General features: G+C 52.9%; 1 protein-coding gene across 3 annotated transcripts in view; it reads left to right on the forward strand.

The window, feature by feature from the left end:
- Positions 1-6,966, forward strand: part of LZTS1 (leucine zipper tumor suppressor 1) — a 67,618-nt gene extending 60,652 nt beyond the window's left edge. For all 3 annotated transcript variants that reach the window (XM_070375521.1, XM_005899928.3, XM_070375522.1), the window contains one exon: positions 3,173-6,966. In XM_070375521.1, coding sequence (XP_070231622.1) covers positions 3,173-3,826 — 654 coding nt within the window. In that variant the 3' untranslated portion in view covers positions 3,827-6,966. The remainder of the gene's footprint in view (positions 1-3,172) is intronic.
- The last annotated feature ends 10,026 nt before the right edge of the window (positions 6,967-16,992 follow it).

Raw genomic sequence — 16,992 nt, forward strand, 5'->3', positions numbered from 1 at the left:
AGGGATCGAACCCAGGTCTCCTGCACTGCAGGCAGATTCTTTACCATCTGAGCCATCAGGGAAACCCAAGAATACTGGAGTGGGTAGCCTATCCTTTCTCCAGGGAATCTTCCCAACCCAAGAATCGAACCGGGGTCTCCTGCATTATAGGCAGATTCTTCACCAGCTGAGCTACTGGAGCAACAGGGGTGGGAACACAATTGCCCCAGAAAACTGGGCTGGAATGATGGCTCCCTGACCCGAAGAAAGGGCTTCCCAGTAAACCATGTTGAAGATTTTCTTAGCCTGGGCTTCTTCATCTCCCCAACCCCATGCCTCATGGCCAGAATTGAATTTACTAATTGAGTCATTGGCTGAGAAACTAGAACAAGAGAACCAAGTCCCAGCCAGGCTGTCTGAGGGCCACCTCTGTGCATCGCAGAGGCTCTGCAGGACCGCAAACCATCCCTGGTTCCTGATGGTCCCAAAGCCACAAGAGACCATAGCACTATTTGCGATGTTTTTTCTTCATCTTTTTGTTGTTGTTTTCTTTATGGAAGGTTCTATGTGCACTCTGAAAACATCACAGTTCCAAAGCTGTGGGATTTTTTTTTTTTTTTTAACTTTTTGGCTACAACACGGCATGTGGGGTCTTAGTTCCCTGACCAAGGATTGAACCCAAGCTTCCTGCGTTGGGAGCATGGAGTCTCAACCAGTGGGCCACCAGGGAAGTCCCTCATCTGTGACATTTGAGGAAAGGGACTTCACCCACTGGTGGGAGTGGTCACATCTGTGCAGGTCTCAGGGACAGAGTTGGCCAGTCCTCATAGAAGTGCAAGTGGAGCTTCTGTTTGGTGGACTGAGATGGAAGCATAGAACAGGAAGAAAGAGGACTCATGTACACATGCACATCCTCAGGCACACCTGGAAATTAGGTGGCTGCACCTGGTCTCACTGGAGAACAGCCTAACCCCCATATCCTGCTCACTTTTCTCACCTGATGGGCCTCTAAAGATGTTGCAAGGACCAGAAGAGGCGTGTACATGGCAGTCACCTCAAAGACTCCTGCCCTGGGAAGGGGCTGAGGACTCACTGGGTCTGGTTAGACCAGCATCACCCCTAGGTAGGGGTGACACACCATCAGCCATGCAGCCATCTGTCTGAACTGATCTCCTGTACTTATTCTGGAAATTAGAGTGACAGGTGTTATCAAGGGTAGAGAAAAAAGATCCTTTCTGAGGAAGTGATGGATAGAGGCGCTAGACAGGTGGGCAGGGAGTGTCACTTTCTGTTTGCCAGGTTTCCCAAAGAGGAAAGGACCTCATCCATGGGACCAGTGCCTTTCTTCTCATCAGTGTTGGTTCAGGAGACCCTTTCCCAGCCATGGTTTCTCAGCCAGGACTTGGGAACACTTTGGCCCATCTCAGAACATAAGCCAACGCTAGCATTATGCATCCATTCTTGCTTGTCTAATCCAGAACTAAGCTGGACATGGCTGTGACCTCATTCCCAGGTTGTCCAGTCAGACTATTAGTAAAACAATAAATGAAGTAAATTTTCACAAAAACATAGAAATATATTACAAACATAACAACAATAATTCATAGAGTGTTTATTAATGCCAGGCCTCAGGTTCTTTCATTTAACCTTTACAACAGCCCTGTGAAACTCAATTTAGAGTTAAAGACACTGAAGCACGGAGAACAATTATAATAGCAAAGAGCTTGTTAGATGACTTGCCAAAGTCACCACATAACAGATATCAGAGGCAGGATCTGATCCTGAATTAGGTCCCAGAGTTCAGAGTTTTATGTTCATAATGCTACTGTGCTAATGGATGCAGAATTGGCCGGGTCACTCTGGTAGAGCCAGGATTCAAAGCGAGGCCCCATCCTCAGCCACGGCTCTGCTGCCCCCTGCATGATGCAAATCCAGGCTCACCCTCGGAAGGCTGTTTCAGTCCCAGCCAAGCATGGTGGTAGGGCTGTGCACACTTCAGAGGTGGTGCATGAGAAAAAGGGGTGGTTCTGCCTCAAGAAGAAAAGAGGAAATATTAATACTTCCAGTCTTGCTCAAAGAATCTATTCTGTGGAGGCCCAGACCCTGGCCTTCATTCTGGCCATCTTTCCTGCAGGCTGGCAGAAAATGCTCTTGTGACACAGCCAGCCAGACTGGCCCTGGACACGTGACCCCCAGTGGCCAGGACTCCATAGACACACGGGTCTGAGTCAGTCTCATTAGTGTCATTAGTTTTGTTTGCTGCTCTTAGCCAACTTTTGATGGAGACTGAAGCAGAAATGGTGGAGGGCACTGGGGAGAACAGCGGCTCATCATTTGGCAGATGCCAGCTGGGCACTGTCTCTGAGCCCAATAGGTTGCTGGGGTGCAGCCATGATTGTGTGAATATTGTCTTTATCCCAAGAGGAAAGAGAAGAGAATATGTGCAGGGGTGAGGCCAGAGGGTGTGAGCATATACACAGATGATAGAAGTTAGACCCAAAATTGACATCATCGATGTTAATGTAGATAGTGGAGCTACCGGCTGTGGGCAGATTAAACCACTGGCCCTTGATATATACATAGCTATAAGTTTGGGTGGACTTCCCCAGTGGTAAAAAAAAAAAAAAAAAATCTACCTGCCAAAGTAGTAGACATAAGAGACACAGATTCAATCCCTGGGTCAGGAAGATCCCCTGGAAAAGGAAATGGCACTCCAGTATTCTTGCCTGGAGAATCCCATGGACAGAGGAGCCTGGCGGGCTACAGTCCATGAGGTCTCAAAACCAGGACTTAGGGACCAAACAACAGGGACACGAGTTTGGGTATGGACTGAGATTTAGACTGAATTGGGGGTGAGGCAGGCTTGTGGACAGACCCAGCCAGATTCAGAATGAAAGGAGCCTCACAGCAGGGCTTGGCCTTCGTGGGTCGCCCAGACCACCATGCTGGGGGCTCTTTCCAGGCACTGTGTGAGGACTAGTTTAGTTCTTTTTATTTTTGGCGGCGCTGGGTGGCTTTCAGGAGCTTAGTTTCCCAATCAGGGATGGAACCCGCGTCCTCGGCAGTGAAAACCACGAGTCCCAATCACTGGATCACATAGGATTAAGTGCTTTTAAGCAATCGGGTGCCCCGTACGTGCGGACTCTCACCCTTTGGCTCTCTCTTGTCCCTGCCCTGCCCTGCCTCGTGGCAGGTGTGCCAGAAGTCCGGAGAGATCTCCCTCCTGAAGCAGCAGCTGAAGGAGTCCCAAACAGAGATCAACGCCAAGGCCAGCGAGATCCTCAACCTGAAGGCTCAGCTGAAGGACACGCGGGGCCGGCTGGAGAGTTTGGAGCTGAAGACGCAGGACTTGGAGAACGCGCTGCGCACCAAGGGCCTGGAGCTGGAGGTGTGCGAAAACGAGCTGCAGCGCAAGAAGAACGAGGCGGAGCTCCTGCGGGAGAAGGTGAACCTGCTGGAGCAGGAGCTGCTGGAGCTGCGGGCCCAGGCCGCCCTGCAGCGGAGCAGGGACGCGGCTGCCCTGGGTCCCGCCTCCGCGGACGACGTGCCCGCCCTTCAGCGCGAGCTGGAGAGGCTGCGTGCAGAGCTCAAGGAGGAGCGGCAGGGGCATGACCAGATGTCCTCTGGCTTCCAGCACGAGCGGCTGGTGTGGAAGGAGGAGAAGGAGAAAGTGATCCAGTACCAGAAGCAGCTGCAGCAGAGCTACCTGGCCATGTACCAACGGAACCAGCGCCTGGAGAAGGCACTGCAGCAGCTGGCCCGGGGGGACGGCGCAGGGGAGCCCTTTGAGATCGACCTTGAAGGGGCTGACATCCCCTACGAGGACATCATCGCCACCGAGATCTGAGGGGCCTCCTGGGAGAGGGCCGGGGACCTGGCACTGGGAGGCAGGGGTGCTGAGTCTGTCAATGGGGGCTCCCTTGCCCTGCTTCCCTGCTCAGGCCTCAGAGAGAAGTACAGACTTCAAGGCGCGGAGATTGGTTGCGGGGTGGGGGTGGGGAACGGTTGCTGCTACAGGGCCTCTCCTGGCCTTTCCCAAGATCCAGCGCTTAGCAACCCTGCAGCCGGCCAGACCTCCAGCTTTGCCAAGAGAGGAGTCCTGGGATCATCAAGATTTGGTTACTGGCTTCCTAAAACTTGGTCTTTGTTCAAAATGCTTAGAGATTTTGAACCCTCTAAGCATTTAGAGGGTTCCCTAAATGCTCTCCCAGAGAGGGTGGTGACTGACGGAAGCTCCCTTCCACCTCTTTTCCTACAACTTTTCTTGACTCCCACCCCCGCTCCCAACACACTGGGTTTGCCCCTTGGGAACAGAACACAAGCATTTATGACCAGAAGCTTTGGAATCTGACCTGGTCATACCTCATCTATTCCCCCCAGCCATGGAGAGACAGGGGTTGGAGTGGGATGTGGAGAACCTGGCTGAACAGCAATCAGAGCTTCCCAACACTGTAGGTCTCAGAAAGGAGGGGAGAGCTGGGGCTACCCGGCGGATGTCGAGACTCAGCCAGACCAGAGGGTGTCTGAAGGAGAAGCTAGGTGGTGACAGCCAGACCCTCTAGCCATGCTGACTGGACGTGAGCAGCCTCGGGATGACTGGTGGCCTTTGATCTCTTCTTAAAGCCATAGCCCCAAGGCCCTGGGATGGGTGCTGAGGAAGAAAGATGATGCAGGGAGTGTGTGACTCCAAGCTGTCCCCAGGGGAGCCCCCAGATCTTTTCATCATGAGACCAGAGATAGGGATTTCCCCTCCTGTTCAAGTTGCTCAGCAGTTATCCTGCATTGGTTTTGATTCCTAAGAACCAAGTCTTTGCTTGAACTCAGAATAACCTTTGTCCACTGAGATGGCACAGGGTCATCTGGGCTAGGCCTTCCCCCTTCACCTTCAGCTCCATCCTGCTGCGGGTCATGTCCCTTGTCACCTCCAGGGCTAAGTACAGACAGAGCCTTTACAGGTCAGGGAGGGGCCCCAAAGTGCCAGTGTCCAAAGACAGTAAGAGGCTCAAACACAGCCTCTGAACAGCCCTGGGGCCCCCGGCTGCACCCCCCTCTGCTTGCATTAGCCCCACCTGAGCCCCATAATCAAGGACTCCTGGCCTGCAGAAGGCTGGTTTTCCCTTTCAAAGATGTGCGGAGAAAAGATTGTTTCTCAGTTGCTTGGTTCAGGGAATTTTCTTCTTCTTTTTCCTTTCTTGTCTTTTCAGACACAAGCCAGATCTCGCAGGCAGCCAGGCTGTTCCATGTTCTATTTTTGCCTCGAGCTGCAGCTGCTGTTCCTGGGACAGCCAGCCCCGGCTGGATTCCTGGGCTCACGCCCGCATGCTGAGGGGGGTTAACTGAATGTCTGAGTATGCAGCAGCCCCAGGCCATTGCTCCCCAGTTCTGTCCCCGACTGTGGACCCCTCCAGGCCCCAGGTGGTAGTGGGGAGCTGCTTCTCCTCCAGCCTCCCATCCTGCCAGGGTCCCCCCACAGTCCCTCCTTGAGCCTGGACTGAGAGCAGAGCCGCCTTCCCGGATGCTGGCTCTGCCTTCCATTCCCCAAGTTAGGCTGTGCCTGTCCTGCCTTCACGTGACAGAGGAGCCTCTCTGGAATTTCAAGCCATTACTCTTAGTCATAGGCTAGACTTAAACCCGGAATCCACAGGCCCAGAGCTCCCTCTGCCTGGAGGCCAATCCCCTCCACAGGACACAGGCAGATCACCCCCACTCCCCAAGTCAAAGACTTCCCACCCCTTGTCTCCTGGTTGCTTCATCTCTACCAGCCTGTGCCTTGTCTGAGTCCTTTCCTCCCAGAGGCTGTCCTGATGGATAGAAAGAGGCTGCTGCCCCCTCCTCGGGCTGGAGACCACCCCCCCAAAGGGCAGCCAAAAGCCCATTGCTCTGCCCTCAAGACCTCGCTGCAAAGAGGTGGGTGCTAAGCCCCAGGGGAGGGCGCTCAGGGGCACAGCAGCTCCACCTCAGTGTGACAGTGCCCTGCACCCCTGTCCCCATCTCTGCCCCAGGCCAACCCATGGAGCCCTCCCTGGGGTGCCACCAGCCCAAGGCTCCAGGGTGGCCCAGTTGCACCAGAATGAGAGTGTCCTATAACATAGCGACCTCGCCGCGGTGTGGTTTCCCTTCCCCTCCCTGTGCTAAAACCTCCACGCTATTCCTGGACCTTGCCAGACCCAGCCTCTCTCCGGAAGGAGCCTCTGAGCAGCAGAGGCTGAGCAGGACTGGAGAAGTCGGCCACGCAGGCCTCGGAACAGGCGGCCTGGCCCAGGGCCAGCGGGAGCTCGCCGCCTCTTCCCCCGAGAGTGGCTGCTAAGACGCATGCTCGCTGGATCAGAGCTGCGGCTCTGCTAGCCAAAGGATGGTGAAGCTCTCTGCTGTGAGCAAGGAGGCAGCCACACCGAGGGGGGCTCTGCCTCTGGGCTTTAGAGTGACCAGACTCTCATGTGGCTCCCACCCTGGATTTATCCTCTGGTCTCTGCATTTGGATTAACCCCTGCTGGGCACAGTCGGTCCCCATGAATACCGAGTTCCATGGGGACTGCGTTGGGGGGTACCTCTCCCCTGAGAAGCACCCACCGAGCCTCTGCCCCTGCTCGACTCCCGGCCTAGCCTGGGCCACTTCTTAAGAGAGAGATCCTAGGGGTCAGGCAGGCTGGGTGGTCAGAGCTGCAGCTGTCCCTGCCAGGAGGACACGCACCTGTGTATGCACCTGTGTGCTTTCATGCTCCGCCTTCCTCATTTATCTGTGCTCCCCCTTGCGCTTCCTCTGCAGGCTAAGCGGGAACTCCGCCCAGGCTGGCTATGGATGGACTAGCATTTGGAAGACTATGTACAGAGTTATTTTTCTCTTGGTTGTGTCTTGTTTGGTTTGCTCTGCTTTTGACAGCTTTGATTTATTTTTGATGCCCCCTTTTGGCCATGTAAACTATCTCTGGTAATTTTATGTTTTTATTTATGAATAAAGAATGCCATTTCTCATGCCCTCCCAAGCTACCCTCCTTCCCCTGGCTGTGGCATGGCAGCTCCCTGGAGCTCCTGCATTTGGAGTAAGAAAGGTGATGTCCCTTCCCACCAGTGGTGGGGGTGGTTTGCAGCGGGTTGGGGGAGGGGTGTTGGGGTGGGGTGGAGGGGTAGGGACAGCTTTGATAGTGGCTGTATTGGCTGATAGGAAAGCAGGGGCCTTGGCATCAGATAGACCTTCAGCTGGTCCCTGCCCCTCACCAACCCTGTGACCTTATCTGTGTGACCAGGTCTTGGGGAGAACCTGAGGAGGTGGAAAGGAAACCAAGGGCTGTGGTCCCCTGCAAAGGCAGAGGGTTCTCCGAAAGAGAGCCCCCTTCCCCCAGCCCCAACTTCAGACCTCCCTGCCTCTTCCCTCCAGCCTCTCACCTTGCCAGCCAGCTCCTTGGCCTATTACATATGGCCTCATTGGCTGGAGACCAGGGTGGCTATTGTCACCACCCCCGGGCCTCCCAGCTAGGAAGGTGCAGTCACCACAATGGCCATCTGTCCAGCCTTCTCCGTGCCAGCCTGCCTTGTTCACTGACAAGCAATCCCTACCGCTCTGGGCCCAGATTTGAAACTCAAAGGGCTTTTCTACTCAGGTGGCAGGAGACAGAAGGGACTTGTAAAGAGGGAATTAAAAATACGAGGCAGCCTGTGGAGCATGTGTTGGGTAGATGTAAGTGCCTCTGGGTGGGAAAGATCAGGGTCTCTGGGAAGGTGATGGGCGGAGGGGGCTTTGGTGGCATGAGTGGAACATTAGAGAAGTGGAGAGGAGAGGGAAGACAAGAAACGCACCCCAGGGCGGCCTTCCCATAGCTGTGGTCTCCCTGCCTGTCTGCATAGGTGACAGGCCAGCGAGGAGCACATGAGGCCAACGAGGCCGATGGGGATGTGCAGGGGGTGGGCGCGGGGGAGGCAGTCACACCCTCCCAAGCAAGCTACCCTCCTTCCCCTGGCTGTGTCCTGGAAGCTCCCTGGAGCTCCTGCATTTGAAGTAAGAAAGGTGATGTCCCTTCCCACCAGTGGGCAGGGGGTCGGTGGCGGGGGGGGGTTGTAGGGGATGAGCTATCAAAGTGCAAAGAAGGGCAGGCAGCTGGCCAAGCCTGGACAGGAGCCCACATCTAAATCCAGAACCCCAGTATTGGGGCATGTCATGTCAGGCCTGGGTGACCCCTCCCCTTCTCCTGGACCTGGCCCAAGGCTGGCAGGCCGCTGCATTGGTGACACCCATGGGAATATGCCCCCACTGATGACCCTGTGTAGCCCTCTCCCCTCTAGTCCAGGCAAACCCTGGGACTCACTTAAATTAATCCAAGTCAGCAGAAGTGTTGCTCCACCAGTTTCAGCCTAGCTTGGCAGCTTCCACTTTTACATATACTCGGGGCCCCCAAGCTGCCATATGAGAAACCTTCAAGTCTGCTGGGAGACGCCCTGGAGCAAGAGAGGCCCTACTGTCCTGCGAATGACCAGGACCCAGCTAACCCTCATGAAGCAGAGGTTCACTTCCCCCATTCAGCCCTTCTAGGGTCTTTACCAGAGCACATGGAATGGCACTGTTTTTAAGCCTCTTAGTAAACCGGGGGTGATTTACCATGTGGCACAGAAAAGGGTGGGCTTGCCTAGTGGTTCAGATGGTAAAGAATTCACCTGCAATACAGGAGATGTAGGTTCAATCCTTGGGTTGGGAAGATCCCCTGGAGGAGGGCATGGCTACCCACTCCAGTATTCTTGCCTGGGAAATCCCATGGACAGAGGAGCCTGGTGGGCTACAGTCCATGGGGTCGCAAAGAGTCGGACCCAACTGAGAAAATTACACTTTCACTTCACAGAAACACCTCGTGGCAACCCCCTCTCCGTCCACAGGGCTTGTGCGCGTGCTCAGTCGTGTCTGACTCTGCCACCCTTTGGACTGTAGCCTGCCAGACTCCTCTGTCCATGGGATTTTCCAGGCAAGAATACTAGAGTGAGTTGCCATACCCTCCTATAGGAGATCTTCCCAACCCAGGGATTGAACCTGTATCTCCTGCATCTCCTATATATATTGCAGGTGGATTCTTTACCACTGAGCCATCTGGGAAGCCCCAAAGGGCTAACAGAAAAGCCAGGTGTCTGGAAAGGGACAGGGCCATGGGAAACCACTTCAGCTGCAGCTGGGGCAGCCAAGTGAGGGGTGGGGGGCAAAGACTTTCCCCACGCCACTTCCTCTGGAGTGCTGTCAAGGCTGTAAGCCTTCCTTGAGCACCCACACACACACCTCAAACCTCCTTATTATTTTAGGAAAAAATAGAACAAAAGGGGAACTATATATATAGCTTCTCAGAGTTTCTCACAGAGCCATAGACAGACTGTGTGTGCTGTGCCCATCAGGAGGGAGGCAGACCAGCGAAAGTCCCCAGCAGCCCCCGCAGCAGGTGCCTTCTGAGTTATATGAGGAAGGTCATGCTGCCCTAAATTTCTTCCCAGCCCAGGCTTCTCAAGGCCTGAAATATCACCATTGCGTTTATTCACGTGTGCGTGCGTGTATCTGCTGTGCTGTGCTGTGCTCAGTTGCTTCAGTTGTGTCCAGCTCTTTGTGATCCCATGGACCATAGCCCGCAAGGTTCCTATGTCCTCAGGATTCCCCGGGCAAGAATACTAGAGTGGGTTGCCATGCCCTCCTCCAGGGGATCTTCCAGACCCAGGGATTGAACCCGAAACCTTATGTCTCCTACATTGACAGGTGGGTTCTTTACCACCAGCGCAACCTGGAAAGCCTGCATGCATGTATCTATTCAACACATGTTGACCGAACTCCAACTCTATGCCCAGCCCTGTTCTAAAGGCCAAGAATTATACAGCCGCAAACAAATATAGTCAAGGTTCTTTCTCCTGATGGAGTTCACACTCTGGAACTAAACTAATAATAAAAAACTAAACTAATAAAATCAAGTGATTTTTCTGAGAAATGAGATGAAGGAAGTAAATAGGGTGATTGAGCCAGTGGGACCCAGGTGGTACTGTGTCTGGAAGGGTGGGGGGAATTGGTTCAGGAAAAGAAGATCAGAAAACCAAATTATCCCCTCATTTCAACATTTGGGGAGACTGTGCCAACCACTGTCCTTTCCTAACAAGGACTCCTCTTCACCCCAATTTCTCTCCCTTGGGAACTTCACCTTCTCGCAGGGTCTCAGCAGACCTTTTCCTGGTAGGTGGCTCACCATGCTCCCATAACCTTAGCATCCACTTGTTAACTGGCCCCAAACATCCCTAGTCCTGAGGAACCTTGAACCTCCCTTTCCTTTCACTCAAAAACAACTCCGCCCAGCATGTCCCATGAAGACCCTTGAGAAGTCTGAAGCATTAAAAGCTGTTCTTCCACATGTAAAAGTTAAAAACCAAATTTTGTGAAATAGCACAATCCTTACATAAGTGCTAAAAGAGCATCTTTCCATGTAACTTGATAGAGAAATGTTCGATTTTAACTAACTTAGCCAATTAACTTAGCCATCTCTTTCTCTATGTATTTATGTATTTTTTGGTCTGTTTGTTTTGGTGGGAGAGGTCTGCCTTACTGGGTGTGAAAGCAGAAGTTTATCAGCCTATTGTATAATCCAAACTGCTTTCCCACAATGTCCCTATTCTCTCAATATATCCTTGCAGGTTGGAGCCATCACTGATCCCCACCACCGCTTTTCCATCATCCTGTCTATCCAGTTAGATCCCACATCCTCTAGAGTCCCCTCTTTAAAGCCCTCCTCCTGTCCTCTTTTCTTCCAACATCTACTGACCCAGCAGAGGTCATCCAAAGAATCACAGAATGCCCAAGACATCTTAGACGTCTTCTAGTTCCAACCACCTCACTTTTACAAATGTGCAAAAGAGAGGCTAGCCAGACAGGGGAGAGGGCTTTCTCAAGGTCACACAGCTAGTGAATGACAGAGCGTAGTCACCTTGATGACTCTCAGATGCCCACTGGTTTCTCCCTCCCAACTCTGGTCCATTAAGTCCAGGGACACACAACACTCGGGTTTATACCCCCAGTGCTGCTCCCACTAGGTTCCCCACTTGCTCAGAACCTTCAGGGGCTCCCCTCAAACCTCAGGATAAGGCTGAGCCCCCTTAGCTGGCTTTAAGTCTCTGCCTTTTATGGTTCCAACATCTATCTCAGCAAATCTGACTAACCACAGGTCAAAGTGCAGAGCCCTAAAACATCACAACTACCATCATAAGCTCAATAAACATGAAGACATTTCTTGTCAGACACAATATTTATGAAAAGTAAAAAACCCGTTCGGACTTCCCTGGTGGTCCAGTGGCTGAAAATCTGCCTGCCAACGCAGGGGACATGGGTTCGATTCCTGGTCAGGGAACTAAGATCCCATGTGCCTCAGGGCAACTAAGCCCCCATGCCACAACTACTGAACCCCACATGCCCTAGAGCCCGAGTTCCACAAGAGAAACCACTGCAACTTGGAGCCTGTGCACCACAATTAGACAGTAGGCCCTGCTCACTGCAACTAGACAGAGTCCATGCAGCAACCAAAGACCCAACACAGCCATAAATAAGTGTATAAATAAAACACACTTTGCTGCCCAGTCCTGTGTTCTACCCTGAGACCCCGCCAAGGAGCCTCAATGGGAGGCAGCACGGCAAGGGTCAAATGCAGACTCAGAGCTAGCTGAGTTCACCTCCAGCCTCTGCTGCTACTGAGCTGTGTGATGTTGGATAAGTGACTTAACCTCCTTGTGCTTTGGAGGGTGGTTTTGACAATTCAGTGAGATGATGATGTCCAATAAAAGTTAGCCCGAGCATTGCTATTATTTTTATACTGCTATCATACTTTATTGTTACCGTAATTATTGCATGCTTGTGTGTGCATGCAAAGTCGTTTCAGTCATATCTGACTCTGTGCAACCTTATAGACTAGCCCACCAGGCTCCTCTGTCCATGGGATTCTCCAAGCAAGAATATTGGAGTGGGTTGTCATTTCCTTCTCCAAGGGATCTACCCAACCCAACCCAACTCATCTCCTGGATTGGCAGGCAGGTTCTTTACTACTGGCGCCACCTGGGAAGCCCACCATAATTATTATTATTTGTTAATATAATGTCACTGCTTCAAGCTGGGATAAACTGCAGTGGTGGCCCAGGCTCCTGCAGCCCCAGCAAAGCTCCCTGCCTTGGAGAACAGCTGACTTTACTCTGGTCAGCTGTCTCCCCACCACCCCGCAGCTTTGTCTCCCCAGCTCTAAACTCCAGAAGACTGACTTGTGGGGAGAAGCTCCTGGGACAGAGGGCGCAGCTGAGGGAAGAAAGGAACAAAGAAGGATTTGCTGGGGTGGCACGGGGGGTTGGGGGTGATGATGGGGGAGGAGGTGATGATGGAGCAGGCCTGAGCCCCGGCCAGACTGTGACAAAGGCCAAACCCCATGCCTGGAGGGAGCCAGTTAGAAGGCAGTTCACCAGCTTCCCCAGGGCAGCCCCTCTGCTCTCACAGCCCCTCCCCTCTTTCCACCCTGCACACACCGATGCGCATGTGCCCCCATGCACACACACACAGTCCCCATCGTATTCTCCCTTCCAGTCTCCCCATGCTCCCAACTCCACTGCCTTAATTATGGCTAATTGAGCGGTAAGTAGGCTCACGCCAGCTTTTGTAACCAGTGACAGGTGAGGCAAATTAAATTCCTTGCACCAAAAAATAACAGGACAATTTGCCTGCCAGCATCCGTCACCCGGTGGCACCCTCCTGGGCTGTGGGGCCAAGTGCAAGGCAGTATGTAGCCGGAGGGTTCAAGGCCCAGGGTTCCCTTGGCTTAATTGGTTCTTCCAGGCTGAACGATGAGAACAACAGAGCAAGCAGACGGTGGGGTGGGGACCAGTGGGTGCAGTCACTCCCAAAAGGGAAGTTACCAGTTCCTGGGTGGGGGCTGTATGACTTCCCAAATCCACATGAGGTTTGCCCCTCACTGGGGGCTGCATTTTATACGTGAAGAAGCTGTGCTTGGGCTTCCCAGGTGGCACAGTGGTAAAGAATCTGCCTGCCAATGCAGGAGTCATAGGAGACACGGGTTCAATCCCTGGGTTGGGAAGATCCCCTGGAGGAGGGGATGGCAACCCACTCCAGTATTCTTGCCTGGAGAATCCCATGGACAGAGGGGCCTGGCAGGCTACAGTCCATGGGATTGTAAAGAGTTGAGTATGACTGAGCACACACACACACAAGCTGCGTTTCAGAGAAGCCAGCCCCCTACCCTCTGCCCCAGTGCATCAGGCCTGACTGTGGCCACTGCCTAGTCTCTCGCTCTGGCATGAGCCTGTCTCTTCCTTTCACCCTTCTTTCCACCAGCAGGCAGATCTGGAAGCGCCATAAAAGGCTGTGTTCTGAGCTCCTCTTCCCCACCTCCCCTCAATCAGGCTCGTCCCTTACAGAGTCCTGAAATTCCACTGTTAGCAATGCCTGTCCTTAGGCTGGGCTTTCAGAAGTATCAATATCCCATGAGAGGGACCCCAGAGGAAGTGAACTGGTTTCTGAAGTATTTCCCAAACTGGAGATGAGTGAGGTCATGTGAGATTGCTGGGCTTCAGGGTTGGGATGGGGGGCAGATGGGACAGGGGTTCAGCAAGGGGGTCAGCTGCTCAAGGCTACCTTGCCTTTCTCCCTCACTCCCATCTGAGTGGCTCAGGCTCCCTTGGGGGCCACCTGACCCCCAGCCCCTGCAAATGCCTGTCTGAGCAGCACAGAGCACGGCCATTCCTGGCCTCTGCTTTGGTCACCATCAGATGGGAGAAGGGGCTTCCCAGGTGGCGCTAGTGCTAAAGAACCCCCCTGCCAATGCAGAAGACATAAGAGACACAAGTTCCATCCCTGGATCAGAAAGATCCCTTGGAGGAGGGCCTGGCAACCCACTCCATACTCTTGCCTGGAGAATCCCATGGACAGAGGAGAGGTCTATATGGTCGCTGAAGTGACTTAGTAAGCATGCAGGTGGGAGGAGAGGCTGCCCACCCAGAGGTCCAGCCTGGAAGGAGCCCCAGGACCATCCCTCCAAGCCCTTCTTGTACAGACAGGGGGCCCAAGGAAACCAGGCCCACCCAAGAAAACAAGAATCAGGAGGAGTCTGAGCACCTTTGCCAACCATCCAGACCCCCAGCCTCCTGTACCAGCTTCCCCTACCCAGGCCTGTGAAAGCAAATGCTTTCCAGGGAAATTCTGGCTCTGCCTCCCAGCTGGCTGGGCCTCAAAGACTATACTTAGAAAGCGGGAGGGGCCACGGCGATGCCAACTGGCCAGCTCCAAACGAGAGCTGGCACTGCAAAGAGACACAGCTCCGGGAAAACTGAAGTAAACCAACCCCCACCCCCACCCCAGCCCAAAACCTGTCTTTCTCAATCTGGTTACTCCCTCCCTCCTCCTTCTTCCTGAACCCGAGAAAAGTAGACGTTCTCAGGCTCAATTTCACACTGCCATCTTCTTTCAAATATCTTTGTTTCATAGGGAATTCTACAGATTCCCAAAGGGCATACCTCTATGAGAAAAGAAAAAGCCATAGGTATTCCTACGGCTGATTCATGTTGACGTATGGCAGAAACCAACACAATATTGTAGAGCAATTACCTTCAATTATAAATAAGTAAATTTAATTATAACTGCCCCCCCAAAAACAGAAAAGGAAATGCCTACTAAGCTAATTTACGTTTCTTAAACACACAAATACACACACGCAGAAGGTTAAAGCAGCAAAAAAACAGTGCTACTTTTCTCTGGTTTCTAGATGTTTTTAAAGTTGATGTTGAAAATTGGGACCCCACAGGCTTCCCTGGTGGTCCAGTGGTTAAGAACCCACCCTGCAATGCAACGGACACTGGTTTGATCCCTGGTCCAGGAAGATCCCACGTGTGGCCCATGTGCCACAGCTACAGAGTCCAAGCTACAGAGCCCAAGAGCTGCGACTACTGGAGCCTGCGTGACTGGAGGCAACGAAAGAAGCCAATGCAATGAGAAACCGACACACCATGGTGAGAAACCACGTGAAGAGGAGCCCCAGCTCGCCACAACTGGAGAAAGCCCGAGCACAGCAACAAAGACCCACTACAGCCAATAAATAAATAAATATTTTTAAAAAGCGAGTTAAGACCCAGGACTTCCCTGGTGGGCCAGTGGTTAAAACTCTGAGCTTCCAATGCAGGGAGCATAGGTTTGATCCCTGGAACTAATCTTGAGGAACTAAGATACCCCATGCCACACAGCCAAAAAAAAAAAAAGAAGGAAAAGAAAATTAAGGCTCGAGAGGTGTGAGTATGTAGGTGTGTGGGGGAAAGGCTGAGATGGAGGCCACTTCTAAATGGGGAAAGGCCCTGCAGGTCTCTTCTCTCACCCTCACCTCTCATCTGGGCACAGATCAACTTCCAAAAAGTGCCTTTGACACAGACGAGCTTCCCCTGGATGTCTCCCTGGAGGAGGAATCTCTCCCGGCTGCATGGCAGAGAAGGAAGCCAGCAGGATGGCATGGAGGTAGACTTCACTGTGAGCCTCCGCTAATCTTAGTGCGTGGTGGAGCAGGAGGGCTGGGTCTTTACTCCTGTTCCCAGTCCTGGGCTGAACTGCAGCTGTAGACACAAGGCAAGACTCAGAGAAGGACTCGGCTGAGCGTGGCAGCCACTACACCCTGGACAGGACGGGGGTGAGGCTCCTCCTGTGGTGGGGGGTGGAGGGAGGGGTCTGGGCTACCAGATCACCACACCCCCTCCTCTCTCTCTCCCCTCTCCCCTTCTGCATCTTCACTGCCCGCCCTCACCTCAGAACCCTGTGTTAAAGAACGCACTGACGGAAACAGCCCACCCTGGCCGGGCACCACGGTAACCATGTGTATGTTACTTTACTACAGGAGGTCCTGGTAAGGAACACAGAACTAACAAGCCACCACCAACCAGAAGAGTTCAGGAAAGATCAAAAGGAGAGGCCACCTTTCCTACTGCTGCTGCTGCTAAGTCACTTCAGTCGTGTCCGACTCTGTGTGACCCCATAGGTGTCCTCCCAGAATACTCGCTGGAATCCACCTTGGCTGAGCAATGTGTGCACCACCAGGAAGGACCCTGGGTCACAGTGATTAGCCAGAGACAACCCCAAAACTAGTTCCCTCACCATAAAACCTGAGACTGCGGGCCACGTGGCAGAGCAGTTTTCCTGGGTTTTTTTACCCTCCTGCTCTCCCTCTGGGTGCCCCTTCCCAGTAAAGTCTCTTGTTTTGTCAGCATGTGTGTCTCCTCGGACAATTTATTTCCAAGTGTCAGGCAAGAGGCCACTTTTGGGTCCTAGAAGGGGTCTCCCTTTCTGCAACACCAGTACCACCAACTAAAGCTTCATGGATGGGGGCCTCCATCCCAGCTTATTCCACCACAGCCTCCAAGCCCTCATGGATGCCACCAAGATCAAGCCAACAGTCCTGAGCTGGCAAAGCTCAAGTGCAGGTTACATCCACAACTCTGCTCTTTCCACATCCAAAATACAACTCTGTAGATACTCAGCAACACTCACTGCTGAGAACCATGCATGTGTGCTAAGTCTTTTCAGTCGTGTCTGGCTCTTTGCAACCCCATGGAGTGTGGCCCACCAGGCTTCTCTGTCCATGGGATTCTTTAGGCAAGAACACTGGAATGGGTTGAGATACACTCTTCCAGGGGATCTTCCCAACCCAGGGATAGAACCTGCATCTCTTTTTGTCTCCTATATTGGCAGATGGGTTCTTTACCACTAGCGCCACCTGGGAAGCCTGCCGAGAACCATACTTTTTTACACATTTGGGTCAATTACAGAGAAGAAAAGGAAAACTGGTTGGATATGTCTGATGTACCTGATGGTGGGCACTTTTAAGGACCCTTGGGTTGTCCCAATCAAATCTCCAGGGTTGGGACTTTTGGAATGGGGAGGAATTGGGGCTGGCAAGGGAGGGGGTTTGGGGAGTGCTGTGTTCTGTGTTTTGAGGGTTGCCCAAGAGCCAGCCCACCAGTTCAGCTGTAGGTGACTTCTGGGCA

Source organism: Bos mutus, chromosome 8 (assembly GCF_027580195.1).
Source record: "Bos mutus isolate GX-2022 chromosome 8, NWIPB_WYAK_1.1, whole genome shotgun sequence".
Lineage (NCBI taxonomy): Eukaryota > Metazoa > Chordata > Mammalia > Artiodactyla > Bovidae > Bos > Bos mutus.